Source organism: Myotis lucifugus, unplaced genomic scaffold, assembly GCF_000147115.1.
Source record: "Myotis lucifugus unplaced genomic scaffold, Myoluc2.0 scaffold_86, whole genome shotgun sequence".
NCBI classification, from domain to species: Eukaryota; Metazoa; Chordata; class Mammalia; order Chiroptera; family Vespertilionidae; genus Myotis; species Myotis lucifugus.
Genome location: NW_005871134.1, coordinates 132,792 through 158,127, shown reverse-complemented (window position 1 = coordinate 158,127; position 25,336 = coordinate 132,792). Strand labels below are relative to the sequence as shown.

General features: G+C 39.0%; 1 protein-coding gene across 1 annotated transcript; it reads left to right on the top strand.

Annotated features, from left to right (window-relative positions):
• The first annotated feature begins 948 nt into the window (after positions 1-948).
• On the top strand, positions 949-16,747 carry THAP12 (THAP domain containing 12). The gene is made up of 5 exons (XM_023755921.1): positions 949-2,988; positions 7,799-7,906; positions 15,086-15,122; positions 15,577-15,629; positions 16,637-16,747. The coding sequence occupies exons 1-5, from the start codon at positions 2,974-2,976 to the stop codon at positions 16,745-16,747; spliced, it is 324 nt and encodes a 107-aa protein (XP_023611689.1). The 5' UTR covers positions 949-2,973.
• Positions 16,748-25,336: the final 8,589 nt, after the last annotated feature.

Here is a 25,336-nt window from a genome sequence, read left to right as displayed (position 1 = left end):
GGTGTCATGCCCTCATGTCATCACAAGATGGCCGTCACAAGATGGCTGCGTGCACAGTAGAGGCGGGGCCTGGTGGCCACTTGGTGCAGTGAGGCCTGGGGGTCCCGTGGCTCTGTGTGGCACGGAGGAGGCTGGTTGTGGCAGGGGAGGGCAGTCGTGGGCGGTCAGGCCAGCAGGGGAGGGCAGTTGGGCGCAATCAGGCCATCAGGCCATCAGGGGAGCAGTTAGGCATCAATTAAGCCGGCAGGGGAGCAGTTAGGGGGCGATCAGGCTGGTAGGCAGAAGCTGTTAGGGCCAATCAGGCAGGCAGGCAGGCGAACGGTTAGGAGCCAGTGGTCACGGATTGTGAGAGGGATGTCCGACTGCCAGTTTAGGCCTAATCCCTGTGCACCAGGCCTCTGGTTTAATATAAAAGGAATCACGTAGTATGCATGCCTGGTTTGTTTTATTCAACGTTATGTTTGTGAGATCTAGCTAAGCTCATTCATTCCCATTGCCAAATATTAATTCCTTTCTACTGTTGGTAGGCAGAGTTGTCCCACCTCTCATCAACATTTGGTATTATCTCTTTTACATTGTAGTCATTCTTCTGGGTATATAGTAACATTTTGTTGCAATTTTAATTAGTATTTCCCTAAGGACTAATGAGATTGAGCTTTGTTTTTTTCTTTAGTTTTTTTTTTTTCCCATGAGCATTTCTTTCATGTGTATTGGCCATCTGAATAATTGCAAATTGCCTGTTCAAGTCTCTTGTCCATTTTTACCTTGGGTTTTCTGGTTTATTTGTAGGAGTTCTTCATGTATATTTTGGGTTTGAGTTTATTGTTGGGTATATGTATTGCAGATACCTTCTTCCATTTTGTGGATTGCCATTTCACTCTTAAATGATTTCTTTTAATGAACAATTATTAACTTTAAAGTAGCCTAATTCATCTTTTCTTTTTGAGTGTGCTCTATTGCCTTTAAGAGCTCTTTGTCTATTACAAGGTAAAGAAGGTAGTCTCCTGTGTTGTCTTTTAGAAGCTTTATTGTTTTACCTTTCATATTTATGTCTGTAATTCATTTGGAATATATTTTTGTACATATGGTGTAAAAATAGGGGTCAAGGTTCTTTTTTTTACATGGATATCCAACTGACTCAATACTATTAAGAAGTTGTCTTTATTGCTGTGCATAGGTACCTTTGTCTTAAGTATCCATAACTCTCCATTTTCTGTTTTATCCTATGCCATTAACACACTGTCTTAATAAGCTTTATAATGAGTTTTAATATCTGGTAGTGGATTTTTTTTTTAGCTTTCTTTTTTCATGGTTGTTTTGACTATTCGTGGTCCTTTGAATTTCTGTGTAAAAAGCTTTAGCGTCATCTTGTCATTTATCTCTCAAAAACACACACAAATGCACAAAAGAACTTGTTGGGATTGTGATTGTAATTAAATCAGTCAACTAGTTTGGGGAGAATTGATATTTTTAGAATTCAGTGAACTTGTATATCCCATTTATTTATTTAAAAATTTGTTTTCTATTAGAGGTCTTTCACTAGATTTACCTCTAGGTATTTGATATGGAAGACATAAGTGTACTGAATTTGAGTGCTCTTGGTATCAGAAAGATGTCTCAACTTAGTTCAGAGATAATACGTACAGCAGGGTTCTATGTGGAAGGTCTTCAGAGATATAAGAATTTAAAAACAAACTTAACTGTGTGAATATGGCAACTTATAGTGAAACAGTTTTTATACCAAATACTGTTGCAACGTGAAATGCTTATAATCATATTGCACAATTATGTAGATATATGATTAAAATACAGACATCTTAGGCATCATTACTGTAAGAAATGCTTCTTGGCTGAATGAAATGCTGTACAATTTAGATATGTATGGTTTTAGTTTAGGTTAGATAACCAACATTTCACCATGGTTTTAATGTTATATATCGAGAAAGAGGGAATTAGTGTTAGAAAGTGTGTGGAGGGGTAAATTGTGATGTTGAGTCATAAGAAAATATACTGTGATATGATTATAAATATGTTTCCAAATTTGTGGCACTATTCATGGCAGAATTTTATGCCTAGAAATTTGAGGAATGAGAGAAAGATCTAGTTGTTACCTTTAGCCAATTAACATTTCTGTGCCTTCATTTCTTCTTCTGCACAAAAGGGATAATAATCATTTGGATAGGAGTTAGAACAGTGTCTGGCTTATAATTAGTGTTTATTATTTGTTTTTCTGCAGATATGTAAGCACCAAGAAGGAATGGACCTTGTCTTGTTCACTATATTCAACACCTTCTGTGTACTAGATTGTCTAGACACAATCCCTGCATTCATGGAGCTTAAAATCTAGTCTGTGCATATCATTGTAAATTCTAAATCATGTTAGTAGTAAGACTGTCATGCTTCCATAAGAAACTGTAGTTATTTATAAAACATTTACTTATTAATTTTCTACAATGGCAGTGTTGCTTTATATGCTTGTTTAAGTTGAAATTCTGAGGGGAATATTAGGCTGTTCATCTCATGGTGTGCAACTTTTTATTTGTAGTGCTGGTGTGATTGAGTCCTCTGATGCTTGGAGTCCTGGGATTTGAAAGACTCGCATTTAAGTTCATTTTTGCTGCTGATCTTGTACATGACTCTGAGCAAGTTACTTCTTAATCATGTCTGTAATTAAATGCACTAAATGATATCTAAGGTTTCTTCCAGCTCTCATTTTGTTATTAATCAGCTTCACTAAATTATGTTATATTCTGTGGGTAGAGGGGAGCAGGAATCCATGGTTCATAATATTATTTGCCTTGAAACTAAATGCTGAAATTTAAATGTTGAGCTCATATTCCATAATTGTATTTTGGTTTTATTTATAGATGCCAGAAGTGGGTGGAAAATTGTAGGAGAGCAGACTTAGAAGATAAAACACCTGATCAACTAAATAAACATTATCGATTATGTGCCAAACACTTTGAGACCTCTATGATCTGTAGAACTGTAAGTAATAGAAGGGCTTGGTTTTTGTTTTCTCTCTCGCTCACTCAGTATCTGGTTGGAAGTATAAATCTTCCTCTATTAATGTTGGAGGGTATCTTTATACCCCTCCACTATTTCTTTTTTTTTAAGATGAAGACAGGTTTGGAGCTGACTAGCCACTTGTAAACTTCCTGTGTAGCCTTCAGAAAAATTTTAAGCTATTATGAAAGTTTATATTTATTTAAGGTAAAGTTGGTGTTTTTATTTGGAGCAGCTTCTCTAGAGCTTTTTTATGAGTAAAATCTTCCAGTAATGGAGTTCTTTGTTTTCATGTATTTGTTTTTGTAAGTACTGTTAGAACCAACAGGAAGCAGATCATACAATTAATGTAAAAAAAACATTTCCATCAATAATTTGCAATTTTATATTAAGACCTGGATCTCTCTTACTACTAACAATCTTACTACTGTTAATTTTTATTTTGGCCAAGTCACTCCCTCTTGGGCCCCAATTTCTAATGAGATTAGACATGATAATTCCTGAGGTCTAAGATTTTTAACCCTCCTTATTTTTATTGCTAGGATTCATAAAAGGCACGCATAGGGCAGATTTGATTGAAATGGAGTAGACGTGAAACACTAAAAACTAGTTAGGAAGACAGTTTTATTTAATAATACATATATTCTTATTTAGGTATAGCTAATGTATCATCCCAGATATTGGGATAGACATAAACTTGATATTTAAGGTGCACTATATATTGTTATGCAGAATTTATTTTGATATTTTTTTCAGATACATTTTGCAGAGGCACCAGAAAACTAAAGAATGATTGGGTTATTTATTTCTCAAAATTATTTGAAGCAGATACTTGTGAAGTCATTGGGAGGTGAGCCAATTCCGGTTCAACAGTTTAATCAGAAATATTTGAGGAATAATTTTGCCTTGCTTTGTTAAGAGGGTAATAATAATCATGACCAACCAAAATAAGAGATTTACTATGTTAAAAAGCTAACTATTTTATGTTTTTGACAATAAGTAAAACAGTCCCAAATTATTATTTTAAATACACAAGCCTTATGCATTTTTATATTTTTATTTTAGTAATAAATATGGTCTCTTAATTAGATAATTCCAACAAGATTAATATGAGAAATTTAACATATAGTTTATTCTCATATTCTTGTTTAGTCAATGAATAAACTTGCTTTTTAAACTTCCACATGAATATTCAATCTTGAATAAATTAAATTCAAATGTGAGAATTTTTTTTAAACTTACTTAGATGGTATTGCTATTAAAAGCTGTATTGCCTAAGATCTGTATTCAAATGTTAAGAGTATTCATTAATTTGGCATTTAAAGTCTCATTAGTAAACATTCATGGCTAGTTCAATCAAAGCCAAGTGTTAACTTTAATGCTAGAGTAAGATCATTGCTTTATGCTCAAACCTTAATTCAGCAGTTAAAGATTAAATCTTGTTACTGCATTAAAATGATCAGACACATGAATTGAATATAGCCCTTTTAGGCATACATGCTTATAGATGAATATGTATTAAAAGTTGCATGTTTTCCACATGTTGTTTTCTGGTCTTTAATATTTTTTATAGCAAATGAATTTGAATTTGAAACATGTATTAGAATGTTTTATCCCTCCTCTCCTTATGTAATAATTGGTGATACCAAGAGTTGACTATGTATGCGTGTATGCTTGCTTTTTGAGATGATTGCTGAGTGGGAAAGATGAGACGCTTTGGGTATTGTATAGCTTTTGCTCCCTTCAATGACTGTGTCCCTAATCAATCCCGGATTCAGACTTCATAGTAGAGTCGGGATAATTGGCACAGCATTAGAAGCTGGGTATCATTAAGAAATAGATTTTGAGGTGCTCCCCCTCTCAGGAGCTCACCTGCCTTTCCCCTCTTCCCCCCAGGTGTGCTGTCTTTGCCTTTCTCTCTCCTAAGCTCTAAGTGCCCTTCTTTTGCTTCTGTAACTTGTTTCCTGAGGCTATGCAGCCCAGCCAACTCACTTCTACTACCTCTGTAACTTTCTAAATAAACTTTTTAAAAAAGAAAAATAGGTTTGCTTCTTTGTGTGTGTGTGTGTGTGTTTTTTTTTGTGTTTTTTTATGAGGCATGGGATTGAACTAGAAAATACTGAATCTGAATAGAAATTCTTCCTAGATAACAGCTCTTTGGATGAAACCTAGGTAGTGTATTTTCTTTAGTTATATAGAGTTAACCTTTAAATAACACAGAGGTTTGGGGGTGCTGACACCCCACACAGTAGAAAATCTGTGTATAATTTTGATTCTCTGAAAACTTATAGCCTACTTTTGACCGGGAATCCTTTCTGATAACATAAATAAAAAATTAATACATATTTTGTGTTATATTTATTATATACTGTATTCTTACAATAAAGTAAGCTTAAGAAAATACATTTGCAGTATTTATTGAAAAAAATCCACATGTAAGTGTACCTGTGCAGTTTAATTCTGTGTTTTTCAAGAGTAAAATGTACTTTCCTTTATATCTTTCTAACCTTCCTTCCCTGGGTAAAAATATAGAAGTTGTTATTTTTGTTTGGCATATATTTTGACCAGGCTTTAATAGTCAGCTTTGAAACAATCACTGCTCTGGAGAAAGCTTTTAAAAATGAAGTGTCTTTATCAGTGCAAATATGTGAAGAAATTAATGATACTGCTTCTCTGGACGAGCTGGGAGGGAATGTAGTAGCAGTTATTAATAAACTTCTTGTCCCATCTGACTTCCTCTGGGCTGGCTATGAAAACTGTCACCATCTAAGTATGCATCTAGCTTTTAATCAGGTTGGATTGCAATAACAGGAATTAGGATAGAGCAGTGGTCTGCAAACCGTGGCTCGCGAGCCACAGGCGGCTCTTTGGCCCCTTGAGTGTGGCTCTTCCACAAAATACCATGTGCGGGCGCGCACGTACAGTGCGCTTGAAACTTCATGGCCCATGCGCAGAAGTCGGTTTTCTGCCTGGGCTAGTCTATTTTGAAGAAGTGGCGTTAGAAGAAGTGGGGGTACGTTCGCTGAGGTCGACAACTCAGATTGAGGACGTTTTTAGCAAAGGCCAGTACCCTAATTAAGTTAACCCTTTGCGGTCCAATTTTATTTTTGGAATTCAAACAGTCTGGTCCAAATTAATTGACGGGATTGAATGTTGAAGTTATCTGTCTCACTAGACCTCAGCTCAACGTTGGGCCTGCTCCTAGCATCTGGTCTGTCGAGTCAGCCTCCACGTTGGACCGAAAAGGGTTAATAACAATGTACCTACCTATATAGTTTAAGTTTATTTTTTTTTTTATTTTTATTTTTTCACTAAAAGTATTACAAAGGGTATTACATAAGTGTCCTTCCCCCCCCCCCCCCACCCTTGTATAGTTTAAGTTTAAAAAATGTGGCTCTCAAAAGAAATTTCAATCATTGTACTGTTTATATTTGGCTCTGTTGACTAATGAGTTTCCTGACCACTGGGATAGAGCATAGTCATTCTTCAATAAGAACATCTGAATTATAAGGGGATTTAGAAGTACCTATTTCAGTGTTTGCAAAGTGTGATTATGTGTGTGTGTGTGTGTGTGCGCGCGCGCCGTGCCGGGGGCCGTGCACACACACACACACACACATATATCACTGGGGATGAGTGATTTCAGGTAGTACATGCATCACTTTATTTAAGAAGTTTTTTAATGAGTAAAAATATAACCAGCCCATCAAACCATTATTTTGTGATTTTTATTGCTTATTACAATGTTAACTAAAAAAGTGAGTAGATTGTGTAAAAGTACAGATGGCATAACTGAAATGGCAAGCATTTTGTTCATTAGTATTTGAATATTTTCATTTTTTGGAAATATGGATCTAGTTCAATACCTGAATTTTATTCAGAAGAGGAACTGAGGTCCACAATGGGAAAGTATTATATGTATTATATACTATATATGGTGAGTCACTGTTAGAGTTTGGACTAGTTTCTAAGTCTCATGTGTCCCAGTCCAACATTATTTCATTGTGCCTTGATGCTTCTCAGAAATAGTAGCAAAAGTGGACTGAACAACCGGTAAAGGAGGGAAACTTATTATAGAACATACACTAGATTTTCTTAGAAACTTTTGTGTCTACTATAGATTGGGTGGGCTAATGGAAGAACAGAATAGATAAAATAGCTGGGATTCTGAGTTAGGGGGAAAAAAATACATATATATTAGAGGATTAGAGGCCCGGTGCACAAAATTCGAGCACTCGGGGTGAGGGGGTGTCCCTCAGCCCAGCCTGCGCCCTCTCGCAGTCCAGGAGCCCTCTGGGGATCCTTAGCACTGCCATGGAGGCGGGAGAGGCTCCCGCCACTGCTGTGCTCGCCAGGCCAGCCATAAGCCCTGCTTCTGGCTGAGCGGCGCTCCCCTGTGGGAGCACACTGACCACCAGGGGGCAGCTCCTGCATTGAGCGTCTACCCCCTGGTGGTCAGTGCACATCATAGCGACCAGTCATTCTGCCATTGGTCGATTTGCATATTAGCCTTTTATTATATAGGATATGCAAAATGCAAATACATTTTATTTTTTATGCCTATCATTATTTCAGTTCCCTAATTTATAATAGTATGATTACCAAAAGGGCAAATATGAAAAGAGCTAGAAATAATAAGCTGACTTGGATTGACATCATTAATTCTTCAGGTTTCTCTATACTTTAGAGCTGGAGTTGAAGGAGTACTGGAGAAATCATTAATGTAGAATTTTATTTATATGTAATATATTCTTAAGGACTAGCTCTGAATTAACACATTTTTCTTTTTCAGAGTCCTTATAGGACAGTTCTTCGAGATAATGCAATACCAACAATATTTGATCTTACCAGTCATTTGAACAATCCACATAGTAGACACAGAAAACGAATAAAAGAATTGGTATGTCAATATGCTTTCAGCTTTCCCAATCCCCGGTATACTATGAAATCAAATAGATATATTCATGTTAAAATTGAACTAAGTTACTCTCTATTTCAAAGGTACCTATACAGGAAATGAATGCTATGGTTATTATTGAAGTAGCCAGGATGTAAAACGATAACTTTGTTACAGTATTTAAATTGGAAAATGTCTCTCAAATTTAGCCAATTGATACTCATTGGCTTGGGCCAAAGTGTGCTGTTGATTACAGGCTACTATCTCCTTTTTATGAAGAAAAACAAAACACTACCTTTTCTTTTATAGTAAGAAAAGTGGAACTGAGGTATATTTCCAGAATTTAGCACATATGGATACAGAAAGGGAAAGTTTAAAAGTTAAGACATGGATAGTTTTACCTAGAGATAGGATTCTATTGCTATTAAGTACTGACAGGATTTAGAAAAAGCTTTTCGATCTCTGTATATGGCATCATTTATGTGTGTTTTTATATTCCTTTGATATCCTTTAGATCAGGGGTCCTCAAACTTTTTAAACAGGGGGCCAGTTCACTGTCCCTCAGACCGTTGGAGGGCCGGACTATAGTTTAAAAAAAAAACTATGAACAAATTCCTATGCACACTGCACATACCTTATTTTGAAGTAAAAAAACAAAATGGGAACAAATACAATATTTGTATTTGCATGTGGCCCGCGGGCCGTAGTTTGAGGACCCCTGCTTTAGATGATTGAAACCTACCTGCTCTTTGTTAACCTTAGGCCAACAAAATTAAATTACTCAGACTCCTCAGTCCATGGCTTTCTCTTATCATTACCACTGATAAGACACTTATTTTGTTTATTTTTCTTTCTTCCTCTATTACCCCATTCCTACTCTCCCTGTTGGTATCCATGCTAGTGTCTTTAATATATGTCATTTCACTCTACCAATTATGTGCTTTCTTTAAGACAACATTTATATATAATTTCCTTCATGTTTACCTTTCATATTTAGATTTTTAATCCATTTGGAGTTGTATGTATTGTGTGCAGTAGAAATCTAATTTTATTTTTCTTCTTATAGAGAAGACCAGTTTTCCCAGCATGCTCTATTAATCCATCCTTTCTTCTATTGGTATAACCTGCCACCTCTGTCATATACAAATTCACATATATGCAGGGCTGTTTCTGGAGCTCCATTCTGTCCTGTTGGAATTTTTTGTTGTTGTTGTTAATCCTCACCCGAGAATATTTTTTTCATTGATTTTTTAGAGAGAGTGGAAGGGAGGGGGGAGAGGGAGAAACAGAGAGGGAAACATCAATGTGAGAGAGATACATCGATGGGTTTCATCCAGCATGCACCCCGACCGGGGCCAGGAATCAAGTCTGAAACCGAGGTACATGCCCTTGACCGGAATAGAACTCGAGATCCTCAGTCTGCAGGCCCCGCTCTAACCACTTAGCAACCAGCTAAGGCATTGTTGCAGTTTCATAAAAGAAAACATGTACATTTTTCTTTAGATTACTTTCTAAATACATTATGGTTTTTGGTATTGTTTATGTATTCTAGATGAGATTGTTTCCAGCAGTTTTGAAGGCTCTTTAATATTAATCCTATAACACCTACGGGCACTTTCTGCTGGAAAAGAAGCCCCTTGCTGGTCTGGCCTTTGGGAAGGGTTCCCCCCTCAGGCGGGAATCAGAAAGTAAGACATTGCCCAGCTGGCATGGCTCTGATTGAGCATCAGCCTATGAACCAGGAGGTCATGGTTCGATTCCTGGTCAGGGCACATGCCTGGGTTGCAGGCTCAATCCCCAGTAGTGGGTATACAGGAGGCAGCCAATCCATGATTCTCTCTGATCATTGATGTTTCTGTCTATCTCTCCCTCTCCCTTTCCTCCCTGAAATCAAATATATATATATATATATATAATTTTAAATGTTATCAAGAATCTGTGAGATTTGTAAAAAAAAGAAAAAAAAAGTTAATCCTATTAGTATGCCGGGTTTTCTATGTAGTTGATTATATTAGCTACAAATAAGGACAGTCTACAAATAAGGACAAATTTGCCTTTTCTTCCAATTCTTTTTCACCCTCCTACTGTTTGTGTCCATAGGTCATGCATATATGCATATGTTCTTTGATTAATCTCTCTCCCACCCCCACCCCACTTCCCTCTGAGATTTGAGAGTCTGTTCCATGTTTCCATGCCTCTGGTTCTATTTTATTCATCAGTTTATTTTGTTCATTAGATTCCTTATTTGTTTATTTTTAGAATCAACTGCTGATAATTATGTTTTTATTGCCATTTGTTTATATTTTTAATCTTTTTTTCCTTCTTCTTCTTAAAGAATACCCTTCAACATTTCATATAATACTGGTTTGGTGGTGATAAACTCCTTTAGCTTTTTCTTGTGTGTGAAGCTCTTTATCTGACCTTCAGTTTTAAATGATAGCTTTGCTGGGAAGAGTAATCTTGGTTATAGGTCCTTGCTATTCATCACTTTGAATATTGCTTGCCACTCCCTTCTGGCCTGCATAGTTTCTATTGAGAAACCAGCTGACAGTTATATGAGAGCTCCCTTGTAGGTAGGTAACTGCTTTTCTATCACTACTTTTAAGATCCTCTCTTTGTCTTTAATTCCTGGCATTTTAATTATGTGGTGTCTTGGTGTGGACCTCTTTGGGTTCATCTTGTTTGGAACTCTTTATGCTTCCTGGACTTGTAAGTTTATTTCTCCACCAGGTAGGGGGAGTTTTCTGTCATTATTTCTTCAAATGGGTTTTCAATATCTTGCTCTCTTTCTTCTCCTTCTGGCACCCCCATGATGTGAATGTTGGTATGCTTAAAGTTATCCCAGAGGTTCCTTATACTATCTTCATATTTTTGGGTTCTTTACCCCCCCCCTCTTTTGATTGGATGTTTTTTGCTTCCTCATTTTCCAAATCGTTGATTTGATTCTCGGAATTCTCTACTGTTGAATCCCTGTAAATTATTCTTTATTTCAGTTATTGTATGCTTAATTTCTGACTGGTCCTTTTTATGTCTTTGAAATTCTCACTGAGATCCTTGAAATTCTCATTAAGTCCCATGAAGCTCTCATTAAGATCTTTGAGCACCTTTATAACCATTGTTTTGAACTCTGTACCTAGTAGTTTGCTTGCTTCCATTTTATTTAGTTCTTTTTTTCTGGAGATTATTTCTTTTCTTTCATTTGTGACATGTTTCTTTGTCTCCACAGTTTGGCTGCTTCCCTGTGTTTGTTTCTATATATTAGGTAGAGCTGCTATGTCTCCTGGAATTGGTAGAGTGGCCTTGTGTAGTAGGTGTCCTGTAGGGCCCAGTGGCTCAGCCTCCCCAGTCACCAAAGCTGGACACTCTAGGTACACCCCTGTGTGGGCTGTGTACTCTGTCTTGTAGTTGAGCCTTGATTACTGTTGGTGTCACTGGGAGGAATTGACCCCCAGGCCATTTGGCTATGAGGACCAGCTGTGACTACAGTGGAAGAGCTGCTGTGCAGGAGACATCTCTATGGAGTAGGATTTGCTTTTGTGTGGCTTTGGTGCTCACTGAGTCTGCTCCTTGAGTGTGTTGCTCGTGGATGTGTAGAGTTGTAATCTGGTATGGTCTGAAGCTGTCCACCTGGTGCACTGGCTCTGGGGCCCCCCTGGAGGTGCAAAGTCAGCTGCTGCCTGAGCCCTGCTTTTGGCTACCTGTCAGGAGCTATAAAGCAATCTGCAGATGGCTGCTACTTACCTTGGGCTTAGAAGTGCCCAGGAAAGGCCAAGCTGTGAAACAAGGCAAGCTGCTGCTAGTGCCAGGCCTGGCACCTCTTACTGAGAGGATTGGGGGACTCTATGCCAGCAGCTGCTTGTTTGAGAGATTTTAGGAAAGTCTGAAGCCTGAGCCAGGACAGGCCATTCATATGGAAAAGCTGAAAAGCCACTGCAAATAGCTTGCATGGAGCTGCAAATTGGGTGGGGCAGGATCTCAGGGAATCACCATGGCTAAGGGAACGATGTGAGCCAGGCTGATGAAAACTCAGATATGGCACTTGCCAGTCAGCTCTGTGATGGGGGAGGTCTCAGCATAGGAACAGTGACCTCTGCCAGCACTTTTGTCGAGAATGCTGCCCCCCAAGTTCTTGCTCCAATGCCAGACAATCCAGTTCTTCCCAGTATGTACCTGGATTCCTCCCAAGCCACTGCCCCAGCGCTGGCTCTCAGAGAGAGCTAGACCAAGTAAGTCTGTGCACTGCCCCTTTAAAAGGAACTACTGTGACTCCAGCAGCCTCTGTGGCGCTCAGCCACAATCCCTGCTCATTTTTACAGCCCAAAGTTACGAGGAACTTCTCTTCCCAGCACTGGAACCCTGTGCTAAAAGGTCTGGTGTGGGGCTGGGATCACTGGCTTCTCCCAGGAAGCCTCCGCATCCCAGATATCCCTTCGATTAAAAAAAGTCACACATGGTTGTCGGACCAGCCCCTTTCGCACTGCTACCCCTCCTACCAGTCTCAATGTGCTTTTTTTCTTTAATTGTCTAGTTTTAGGACTTTCATTCAGCTAGATTTCAGGCAGTGCTGAATGATGGTTGTTCTGTATTTTCGTTGTAATTTTGATATGGTTGTGGGAGGCAGTGAGTACCGGTGTTTACCTATGCCCCCATCTTGATTCTCCTGTTCCAATTCTTATTTTAATTTTTTCTGTTCTCTGTTGTATTGTTTAGTCAAGATCTGTACTACTGTGTTGAACAGTCCCAATAACATCACAGCTGGTATACTTGCCTTGTTCCATTAAGTCTGATGTTTGCTGTTGTTTTTGTCAAGCTAGGAAAATTCCCTTCATTACCTTTTAATACTCATATTCAGAGTTTCTGTTATAATTTGTTGTATTTATTAAAAGCTTTCATTGCATCTGTTGACTAGAAAAGTTCACAATATTTTTTTCACTCTTTAATGTGGTGAATAACTGATGGGTTTTCTGATGTTGAACCATCTTTACATTCCTGTGATGAACCCTAATTGATTGCAATAGATCCCTGTTTTTATACAGTATTGGAATCAGTTGGTCAATATTTTATTTAGGATTTTGCATTTAACAATGTTGGCCTATAATTTCTTTTTATGCACTTTTATCCATTTATGGTAGCAATGTTCTATTAGTCTCATAAAATGACTTGGATAGTTTTCCTTTTTTCACTCTGTATTTTTCTAGAAAAATTGTATAAAGTAAATATTATATGCTCTTGAAAATTAGATTGAACGTGGTAGAACCATCAGAGCGCTATAGTGAGTAGGGAAATATTTTGATTGCCATTTCAATTTATTTATTGGTTTTCTCTTCTGTGTGTTTTATATGTTTCTAAAAGTTTATGAACTTCATCTAGGATTTGGAATGTTTCCCTTCTCTGCCCTTAAAACTATTTTAATAGTCTTTTTGAAGAAATAGTGATTACTTTTGTCAATGATTGAAGTACTTGTGAGCTATTTTATTGGTTTCTTCTTGATTGAGGGATTTGGGTGTTGGCTTTTTCTAGCTTCTTGAATGTTTAGCTCATATTTATGTATATTTAGTTATAAATGTCTCTCTAAGTATGTTTTTGCTGTATCTCACAGTTTTAGACATGTAGTGCTTTCATTGGTCAGCAATACTTTGTGATTTCTTTAACATGGGATACTTCTTGTTTCCAGTTTCCAGACATGGGTTTATTTTTTTTTTAAATAATTTTTTATTGTTGAAAGTATTACATATGTCCCCTTTTTCCCCCCATTGACCCCCTTCAGCCTGCCCCTGCCCTCCCCCACCCCAGGCCTTCAGCACCCTATTGTCTGAGTCCATGGGACATGCATATATGCATACAAGGTCTTTGGTTCATTACCTCCCACCCACCCACCCACCCTCCCCTGCCTTCCCTATGAGATTCCGCACTCTATCCATGCCTCCATGTTTCTGGATCCACTGCGTTCATCAGTTTATTTTGTTACTTAGATTCCACATACGAGTGCGATCACAGACATGGGTTTATTTTTAAAAACCATTTTGTATTTCAAATGTTTAGTGATATAGAGGAAACACATCGTCTATGTGATGTTGATTCTGATTTTTTTTTGCATTTATTATTGCATTGAAGTCTGTTGTCAGCCTGATTCTTGATTGTTTTTAGGTGACCTGTCTTTTTAAAAAATATTTGACATTTTCAGTTTTGCTAAACTACATCCTGTTCTGATTTTTTCATGCATTTCTTTACCTCTATTATATTTATTTGTTTTTCTGGAAAATATTGACACTACACAACAGTCCTCTAAATCAGCTTTCTTCTTAGTAATGTGTACCAGGGGTGAGGAGCTCAACACCTCCATCCTGTAGCTATTATTTCCCTATACTCTGTCTTTCCCCACCCCCACCTTCCAACCCCCATCTCAGGGAATCTCAGACACCTTGCAGCAGGCACACTGTTCCAGATCTGTCATCCATGTAACTCTGGCAGCCCACAGGATGAAGAGGGATAGCTAGCCTGCTGACATTTCTTCATATCAGTATCATGTCCCATGCTGCCCAGCAGATACCCGCTGTCTCCAGCTGTCACTGGTACTGCTGCTTTCCTGCCCTGGAATAGTAACCATTGCAGTGGATTGGAGAGAGAGAAAAGAACACAATTGGGAAGTTCTTCCTTAATCTAACCCTTTATCTGCCACTTGCCTATCTCTGCTATATGCATTCATTTTTTTCCATACTGGCACTGTGTCACCTTCTGCTTCCTAGGGATTTCTCATAGCTTTTATGTTAGGTTCTGGAATCCAGCAATTCCCTCTTACATATCATCCCCCTGGGTTAGAGTAGCAAGAGGTAGGGCACATGATTTTGTGTCCCCTCGGAATTTATCTCATGCTATGGTATACATTCATGCCTTTTATTAGCCAATTAAACACTTATAATCCAATGATTTAGATATAAAGTAAATTAAATGTTGTGTTCTTTCTCCTCTAGTATTTTATTATAAGCTTGGAGTCATGAGCAAATTAATTGTTCTAGTTTTCCCATCATCTATCTGTTTGAAGAATGTATTTCTTTTAAAGAATGTATGCTCTTGAGAGAATTAAATTTGACTCCAAATATGCTTTTTACTTGTGAGTCTACGTAATATGCTAGAGTTGACTTTTCATAAAGATGGTTTTTTTCTTTTTTTCTTGTCATTTAGAGTGAAGATGAAATCAGGACACTGAAACAGAAAAAAAGTAAGTGCTAGTGTTAATGACTCAACTTCTGAATGCCTTTTAAAAAGGCCTTGACCTGGTAAGGACAAATAAATATGTTTTATGTTCAAAACCTGTGAGAATGTTTTGGAATTGTCTGTGCAACTAAAACCTTAGTTCAGTTTGTCTTTATTGAGTGCCAATACACCATTCACTTTGCCCACTCGGTGCTCTCAGTGTGGTAGGGGGTGGCAGGCACACAGAGTGTTCCAGTGCAGGGAAGGGAAGGTAGCAGTAAGGACAGAAGTAGAATCTGTCCATCCAATGTGTAGTGCATAATAGGTTCTTGGTAATTAAGGAGTAAATGCTGTGGGGATACTTAGTCTTATAGAGGGTAGGAGTCCAAAAGCCTTTCTGCAGGTACTGATGCCTATATCAATTAATTTAATTCTTACAATAGCCCTGAAGTAAGAACTGTTATTTTCCCCCTTTACAGATGAGGAGACATGGATTCAGGCAAAGAAAAAGGGAAGGATATTCTTTGCAGAGGTAGAGTGACTTGAAACAGGGTGCCAGATTTGAGGAACTACATTCATTTTGTTGTTGGAGCTTCTAAAACCCATGATGGTTAGAAATGAACTCAGGGGGACCACAGGGGCCAGGACTTGCAGGGTTGTGTATATGACTGTAGGCAGGACACTTCACTGCAGGGCCATCCAAATATGAAGAAATTAGGCTAATTTGGAAAAACTATCCCAGTTGTACTGTGTTGGGTTGGCATTGTACAGAAATTAACAGCCATATTGGTCTAGAAACGTTCAACATAATTATTTTATTGATTTTTTACAGAGAGCTACATTAGTTTTTATAGGTGTCTCATCTCCCATATATAAGTATAGCAATAAAAACAGTATCAGTATGAACCTTGGAGCCAGACAAACTTGGATTTCAATTTCACCTCTTTTTTTTTTTTTAAATCCTCACCTGAGGATGTTTTTACTGATTTGGGGGAGCAGGAAGGGGGGAGAAGAGAGAAACATCAATGTGAGAGAGAGACATTGATTGGTTGCCTCCTGTATGTACCCGACTGGGGATCAAACCCACAACCTTTTGGTGTGTGGGACAATGCTCCAACCAATGAGCCACCCAGCTAGGGCTCATCTCCATCTTTCTAACTGCATCTATGACCTTGAGCGGTTATTTACTATCATTTGTCAAATGGGGTTGATACCATCTGCCTATAGAGGGAGTAATGGGAAACATAGAATGTCAGCACAGTATGTCATAAATATTCTCTTCCCCTTCCTTTTTCTGAGGGCACATACTGTCTTATTACTCAATATGTGATGTACCTTAAGTTTTTAAAATATATCTCCGTTCACAGTGTTTGTCTTCCCCACTAGAGTGTAATCTCTGTCCTAGTTTGTGGTCCAGTAGGTGTCCTGTGAATGTTGAATAAATGAGTTAGTGGATTTTAAGTATTTAAAAAATCAAGAATGCATTTTTTGTTTGTATGGTTCCTCATAAGCCTGTTTTTAAAATTCTTTGTTTTCCAGTTGACGAAACTTCTGAACAGGAACAAAAACATAAAGAGATCAACAACACCAATGCTCAGAACTCCAATACAGAAGGGGGTGAAGAACAGGATGAAGACATTTTACCTTTAACCCTTGAGGAGAAGGAAAACAAAGAATACTTAAAATCTTTATTTGAAATTTTGATTCTTATGGGAAAACAAAACATACCTCTAGATGGACATGAAGCTGATGAAGTCCCAGAAGGTCTCTTTACTCCTGATAACTTTCAGGCACTGTTGGAGTGCCGGATAAATTCTGGTGAAGAGGTTCTGAGAAAGCGCTTTGAGACCACAGCAGTCAACACACTGTTCTGTTCAAAAGCACAGCAGAAACAGATGCTAGAGATCTGTGAGAGCTGCATTCGGGAAGAAACGCTCAGGGAAGTGAGAGACTCTCACTTCTTTTCGATTATCACTGACGACGTAGTGGACATAGCAGGGGAAGAGCACCTGCCTGTGTTGGTGAGGTTTGTTGACGAAGCTCATAACCTGCGAGAGGAATTTGTGGGTTTCCTGCCTTATGAAGCTGATGCTGAAATTTTGGCTATGAAATTTCACACTACGATAACTGAGAAGTGGGGATTAAACATGGAATATTGTCGTGGCCAGGCTTACATTGTGTCCAGTGGATTTTCTTCCAAAATGAAAGTTGTTGCTTCTAGACTTTTGGAGAAATATCCCCAAGCTGTCTACACACTCTGCTCTTCCTGTGCCTTAAATATGTGGTTGGCAAAATCGGTGCCTGTTATGGGAGTGTCTGTTGCGTTAGGAACAATTGAGGAAGTTTGTTCTTTTTTCCATCGATCACCACAACTGCTTTTAGAGCTTGACAATGTAATTTCTGTCCTCTTTCAGAACAATGAAGAAAGGGGTAAAGAACTGAAGGAAATTTGCCATTCTCAGTGGACAGGCAGGCATGATGCTTTTGAAATTTTAGTGGACCTCCTACAAGCACTTGTTTTATGTTTAGATGGTATAAATAATGATACAAATATTAGATGGAATAACTGTATAGCGGGCCGAGCATTTGTACTCTGTAGTGCAGTAACAGATTTTGATTTCGTTGTTACCATTGTCGTTCTTAAAAATGTTCTATCTTTTACAAGAGCCTTTGGGAAAAATCTCCAGGGTCAGACCTCTGATGTCTTCTTTGCAGCCAGTAGCTTGACTGCGGTGCTGCATTCACTAAATGAAGTGATGGAAAATATTGAAGTTTATCATGAATTTTGGTTTGAGGAAGCCACCAATTTGGCAACCAAACTTGATATTCAGATGAAGCTCCCTGGGAAATTCCGCAGAGCTCAGCAAGGGAACCTGGAATCTCAGCTGACCTCTGAGAGTTACTATAAAGAAGCTCTAAGTGTTCCAACAGTGGAACACATTATTCAGGAATTGAAAGATATATTCTCAGAACAGCACCTCAAAGCTCTTAAATGCTTATCTCTGGTCCCCTCTGTCATGGGACAGCTCAAATTCAATACATCGGAGGAGCACCATGCTGACATGTACAGAAGCGACTTACCCAATCCTGATACACTCTCAGCTGAGCTGCATTGTTGGAGAATCAAGTGGAAACACAGAGGAAAAGATATAGAGCTTCCATCCACCATTTATGAAGCCCTCCACCTGCCAGACATCAAGTTTTTTCCTAATGTTTATGCATTGTTGAAGGTCCTATGTATTCTTCCTGTGATGAAGGTTGAGAATGAACGCTATGAAAATGGGCGAAAGCGTCTCAAAGCATACCTGAGGAACACTTTGACAGACCAAAGGTCAAGTAACTTAGCTTTGCTTAACATAAACTTTGATATAAAACATGATTTGGATTTAATGGTGGACACATATATCAAACTCTATACAACTAAGTCAGAGCTTCCTACAGATAATTCCGAAACTATCGAAAATACCTGAGAGACTTTTAAAATGGGTTTTCTCTTATATTTGATATTGAAAAAAATCTAAGAAATTTGAAAATATAGAAAAGCTATAAGATATATGTAGGCCACTTAATCACTGAATATCTTGAGTATATTAGCTGTTGATAATCTGACTGTTTAAATGGCCCGTTTGAACTCTCATGCTTTGGAGAACTAACTGTTCTTCCAGAGGGTAACATTGAAAGTGCCACGCTGCACTTCTGCGTGGTCTCTGCTAATGGCACTTTGGAATTGTTTTAGTTAAGTCAATTTAGACATAACATTATTATCACTGTGGATCCTGTTGTTGGGTATTGAGTTACCAGTTCTTTGAAGAAATAAATTTTGAGAAGGTGTGAGAGGAATATATTTCATAAAATTTTACAATGAAGCTCATGACTAACCTTTCAATAGCAGGAGTTTTAAGTTTACTATTAAAAATCTTTAATGAACAGTTAAATTACCAGATAGTGAAAGAAACGTGAGCTTGCCAAACAAGGATTTCAGTGTAGATTTTGTCTTTATTCGATAATCTTAAACAAGTTACTGTTAAACATTGAAGGAAGAACCTGCCATTGTTCCACATCTGGGTGTTGCTGTTTACATTCCTTTGTTGAGCCTATATCTTCATAAGCTTTTTAGCAAGTATATGTCGAACACTTCTGTTTCATGGTCAAGACAGGATCAGAGGCTATGGATACTGACAATAGATTGGTCTGTTTTATTCTGTCTTTTCCCATGATTATATCTACTGCCTCGTCTTGATTTATAAGCAAAACCTAGACAACCTACAAAAATGTGTTTTGTAGTTTATCTAGGAATAATACAGAAAATATTGCTGTTATTTTTGGTGAAGAAAGTCAATTTTGTACAGTTTATTTCGACGTAAATAAAATGTGAATTTGTTTAAAGTTCAGGTACTTTATTTTGGTGGGGACAAAATAGATTCTTCTGGTAAATTCCCTTTTCAAAAATATTTGTCACCTTCACAATGGAAAAGAAGTTTTTTTAAAATTTATTTTTTGGTTTATTGTTTACTACTTGGGATATATAAAGGCATTTTAATTAAGAAATTATTAAATACTAGAGACCCGGTGCAATTTGTGCAATGGTGGGGGAGGGGTGTGTGGGGGGTGTCCCTCAGCCCCATTTGTGCCCTCTCACAGTCTGGGACCCCTTGGGAGATAACCACCTGCTGGCTTAGGCCCGCTCCCCAGGTGGCAGATGGCAGGCCCGATCCCTCGGTGCCTGCCCCGCCTCCCTGGATCGCGCACACGGCAGGACCAATCTGGGGGTTGGGGCGCTGCCCCGGGTCGTGCACATGGCAGGGCCGATTCGGGGGTTGAGGCGCCGCCCCGTGGCGGGTTGCACATGGGACGCCCGGGCAGGCCGGCCGATCGCTGCTGCCCCACCCGGCCACCCTGGGTCGGGTCGCACATGGGACGCCCGCCGCCCGGGGTTGCAGATAGCAGGCCCGGATGGCAGCAGGGCAGGTGGAATGGCACTGTCCCGCCCCACCGCCCCGGGTTGCAAATAGCAGGCCTAGATGGCGGTGGGACAGGCGGGATGGTGCTGTCCCGTCCTGCCTGCAGTATGCAGGTTATCCGCCATTTTGTTGACAGTTAATTTGCATATCGTGCTGATTAGCCAATGGGAGGCGTAGCGAAGGTATGGTCAATTACCATGTTTGTCTATTATTAGATAGGATAAGGTTTATCTAACTGATTTTTATTTTTTATTTTTTTAAATATATTTTTATTGATTTTTTACAGAGAGGAAGGGAGAGAGAGTCAGAAACATCGATGAGAGAGAAACATCGACCAGCTGCCTCCTGCACACCTCCCACTGGGGATGTGCCCGCAACCAAGGTACATGCCCTTGACCGGAATCGAACCTGGGACCTTTCAGTCCGCAGGCCGACGCTCTATCCACTGAGCCAAACCGGTCTTGGCTGATTTTTATTTTATTTTTAATCCTCCTGAGGATTTTTTTTTATTGCTTTTCAGAGAGAGTAGAAGGGAGAGAGGGAGGGGGCAGAGAGAGAGAAACATGATAAACATGTGAGAGAGATACATGGACTGGTTGCTCCTGTATGCACCCTGAAGGTGGGGAGGAGAGGGGAGGGCATTGAACCTGTGACCCTTCTGTGCCTAGGCTGACATTCTAGCAACACCAGCTAGGGCAATGCAGCTGATTTTTAAAATATTATATGGCCCCCAATATCAATTGTCAGGGTTTGTGTAATTGTTGCTGGCTAAAATGTAAGTGAATGAATATAATTGCAGAGATATCACTGAATTATTTTATGTTGGGATAAGTTAGTGTTCTTTGAGTATCAGAAAACAGAATGGGGCATATTTAAGGAGTGCTGGGTCTTGATGATAGCAGGCAGTACATTTCCCTGTCATTGACAACCCTGGCAGAGATGTCACATTGGGACATGTTACCCATGCAAGTTATAAAGAAGATGTCAAGAGTTTATCTCATAGCCAGAGTTGTAGCGGTTCCTCTGTCATTGGCAGAAAGACTGTTCAGGTTCATGATAGCAGGATGACATTGAAGGAGACAGCTGGCCTTTTAATACCTGCATCCAGGTCTTAGGATACTTAAAAGCGATGTGACTTTGGCAGATTATTTAACCTGGGTACGTTTTTTAAACTATAAAACCACACTTAATGGTTGTGCTATGAGGGTTAGATAATTTATCATCAGTTACCTATTACTGCTTAACAGCATCCCAAAACTTAGTGGCTTTAAAAAAACAACAACAGCTTATCATTTCCCACAGTCTCATGGCTTGGTTTAGTGGTTCTTTTGCAAATCTCATCCGGGCTCTCCGCATTCAGCCAGCAGATTGGCTGTGGTCTGGGTAGGACAGCTGGGCTTCTCCCTATGGTTTTTTATCTTGGGCTTATGGCATGGTGATCTCAGAGTACCAAGAAGGCAAAGGTAGAAGCCTGGGCTCAAGAACTGACAGAACATTGCTTTCACCATATTACTTTGGTCAGAGCAAATCACAAGGCTGGCCCAGATTTGAAGCATGAGGAAATAGGATCCTAATCTTGATGGGAAGAGCTGTAAAATATGGCCCCATTTTAAGTCTGCCATAATGTATTCAGAACATTCGTACTACAAGCATTAGTTAACAAGCACCTTTTAAGTTGCCCATCATTTGTTTTTATAATCCTGTATGTTCTCTAAATTCATTTGGGAATTTAGTGAAAGCTTAAAAACCTTCATTTGTTCAGAGGCATTTTCACAAACTCTGATCTTTGAGGGTAGATTGTGTCAATGATAGTCTCCCCATAGATGAAGCAGAGATTGTCTTGTTTGCAAAATTAGATAGTTAGAATGTGGTAGGTGTAGTGACTTATTTATCCCACAAATAGTAGTTGAATGCTTACTGTGTGCCAGGCTTTTTGGTTAAGTGCTAACAATAACATGAACTTTATTACAGAGCTTATAGCCTGGTGTTGACCCACAGGAGTACAGTTGTTTATAAGTGCACACACACATCTATACTAATAAAAGGGTAGTATGCTAATTAGACCAGATAGACTGGACGTCTTCCAGATGTCCTTCCAGACAAAGCCACGGTGGCAGGGGCCGAGGTAGGGGCAGTTAGGGGCGATCAGGCAGGCAGGGAGAGAGCGATTAGGGGCAGTCAGGCAGAAGCTGTTAGGGTGATCTGGCAGGCTGGCAGAGGCGGTTAGGGGTGATCAGGTAGGCAAGCAGAGTGGTTGGGGGCGATCAGGCAGGCAGGCAGGCAGGTGAGCAGTTAGGAGCCAGTGGTCCCAGATTGCGAGAGGGATGTCCCAGATTGGAGAGGGTACAGGCCGGGCTGAGGGACCCCCTCCCCACCCACCCCCCCATGCATGAATTTTGTGCACCAGGCCTCTAGTACTTTGTAACGTTGAATCCAGTTATTGAACTTAAAGGAAAAGAAAACAGCATATCAGTATTCATAAAAACCTTCTGTTATCTAAAACAGTTTGCAAAATGTACTAGGAAATAATATACAAGATTTAGCATGCCTAATTGGAAGAATTTTTGCTTTTGACATATCCACTTTCATTTTTGGGAAAAGAAAGCTACACAGTTGAAGCCTAACATAGAATTTGTTACTTGTAAAATAAGTGAGAACAAATGCTTTATTAATTTTATGTAATTTTTATTTAATTCTTAACAATTATCCTGTAAGGTGAATAGTAGTGGATTGAGTTGAAAGAGACCCCTCTTGAGACAGTTCTCAGTTCCTCTACAGTAACATTTGGATCTGGTTTTTGTTTCAGACTATGGACAGACACTTTTTTTTTTCTTTTGGGACAGACACTTTTTAAGTGCTACTTAAAGTGAGAAATCCATAAAACAGGAAAATTGTACTTGCAGTGTTTATTAATAGTTATACTTGAGAGCTTACAGAGCACTTTGAATATATATTCAAGTTCTCAGAGAAACTCGGACAAGTATTGTCCCTATTTTCCAGTTGAGAAATCAAGCTTACAGAGGTTTCCCCCAAATTATTTGCTCATAAGTGCCAGAGCCAGGTACTTCAATCCTTCAATCTTAAAATTGATGGTGAAAGCCACTTCATTCTTAAGGTTGTTAAAGAAATATTTGCATTAGGAATAGACTCCTTTTATGTGCTAGCTTTAGCCCTTGCCAGCTTTCAGACAGTATCTCTAAATTGTGCTCATTATAGTCCATGTGAGTTCCTTGGGAGGAAAAAAATTGAAGCCTGGAACTTCTGAGACCTTACAAACTGGGTGTAGAAATGCTGCCACCTCTGTTTCACTGCCAAGACACCACCACAAAGGACCGTACATCCAGGTCCATTTATTTCATGAGAGTGGGTGCAGCTGTCTTATTGCCGTAATCAAATGCTCCTCTGTAGCCAGCTTTTTGTGGCCAGAAAAAGCAAAGTAATTTTTAGTACAGATTAGCATAAAAATCTCTACTAGATCAGTTTCAGGAAACAATTACTAACTTAGAAACAACAATAAGTGTGATCTGCAGGTTGGCTAAAATGGCAGTTAATTTCTAGACCTTTATAAGTGCCCCCATTTCTCACCATGAATACTATTTAGAATACACTACCTGCCACTGTATTTGGTTTCATAAATTATTTAGACAGGGTGAACAACAGACTTCAAAACTAAGTAGGGGTAGTAAATCTGCCCCGTTTAATGAGTTTGAATTTACAGTAGTAGTTTAAACATCTGGAAGTTTACAGTCTTAATTCATTCCAAATGTTGAACAAGGATATACTGCAAAGAGGATATTGTAATTGGGGGATCAAGAAAACTACCACTGACTCAACCTGAAGCCTTTCTAATTTTCTCTATTTACATTAATAATAAAATTTTAAAAGAAGGCATAGTTATAACAAGGATGAGGTTTAAATGCTATTAACACATCTAGGATGCTGCCAGATAGTGCTATTGTGTTCTGTGCTTTTTTGCTTATGGATACAAAGTAGGTTTTTAAAATTATTATTAAAACTGGACTTAGAGGAGTTAAACCTTGACTTCTAAACTGTAATTTTGATTAATGCATCTGTAATCCAAGAATCTGGTCTGTAGCCAGCATCTGGCATGAGACCAGGCATTCATGTAATGTGCACTTATTGAGTCCCTACTGGATACTTGTTAAGTGTTTGTTTAATTTTCTTTCAGCAAAGTAGGGTTGCGGCAGCAGGAACAGTGGTCACTGCGGAGCAGTTGCCGCTAACAGAGTGCTCAGTATATGCCAGGTACTAATAAAGCACTTTACCTGGATTATCTCATTGCAACTTCTCCACCCTAAGAAAAAGGTACTATTTATCCCAATGTTTTGTTTTCTTCAGGTTAAAAAATATCTAAGAATTAGAAGGTCACACAGCTAGTGAAAGGTGTAGCCATGATTCTAACATGGTGTAACAAGTCTAATTTCTTGTTTCATATTTGCTTTTCATTCTGATATATTGTATTGAACACCTCTAGTGTTCAATCAAAATTTAGCTTCAGGCACAAGGCAAGGTGTCATAGATACAAAGAAGAGTGAGATGGAGCCCATGCCATGGGTGCAGAAGTAAGATTGAGCCCAGACCCTCAGTGCACTGAGTCATGGGGGGAGCCAGACAAGGAGCTGGGATCTACTGGGAGCAGGGCTAAAGATCTGGGAATCACATAATTGATTGTCTCAACCGGAGCACTTTTGAGAGTATAAGGAGGCACTGTGAATAGTGAGGCCAGGACTTATGGCGCCCTAGCTAGAGGAAATGCACAGGGAAGGGAGCATGAAGGAGAGGGCCAACTGACTAGCGGAGGTGATGCCCTAGCTACACCTAGAGTGGCAAAGTGAGACATATTCTTGTTCCCAGTCATTCCACTTATACCCTTGCTGTTCACCCTCAGACCTCAGCTTAGATGTCACATTCTCTGGGGCTTCCCTGTCCCTGAAATCTGAGTCAAGTAGTCTTACATGTGCTCCAAGTTTGCCTGGCTCTTCTACCCGATGTAAGCCCGGTGACAACTTCTGTGGTTCTGACATGTCTCCCAGTTTGTAGCTGAAACGGTCAGTATTGAATATAGGAAGTCAAAGGGTAGGCAACAGCCTTTACAGAAACCTATAAAACAGCAATATTTGCGTTCACATATATTACCACATTTAACTAATGAATGATAGTGGCATATAAAACTAAGACAAATTCACCACCAACATTTGCCAATAAGAAGCCTAATGGAATAGTTTTTTTTTCTTTATTGATTAAAGTATGCATACGT

Coding starts and splice junctions, on each gene's coding strand:
- THAP12 (XM_023755921.1), top strand. Junction 7,907..15,085: donor GAAAACGAATAAAAGAATTG/GTATGTCAATAT, acceptor CTTGTCATTTAG/AGTGAAGATGAAATCAGGAC. Junction 15,123..15,576: donor GACACTGAAACAGAAAAAAA/GTAAGTGCTAGT, acceptor CCCCCTTTACAG/ATGAGGAGACATGGATTCAG.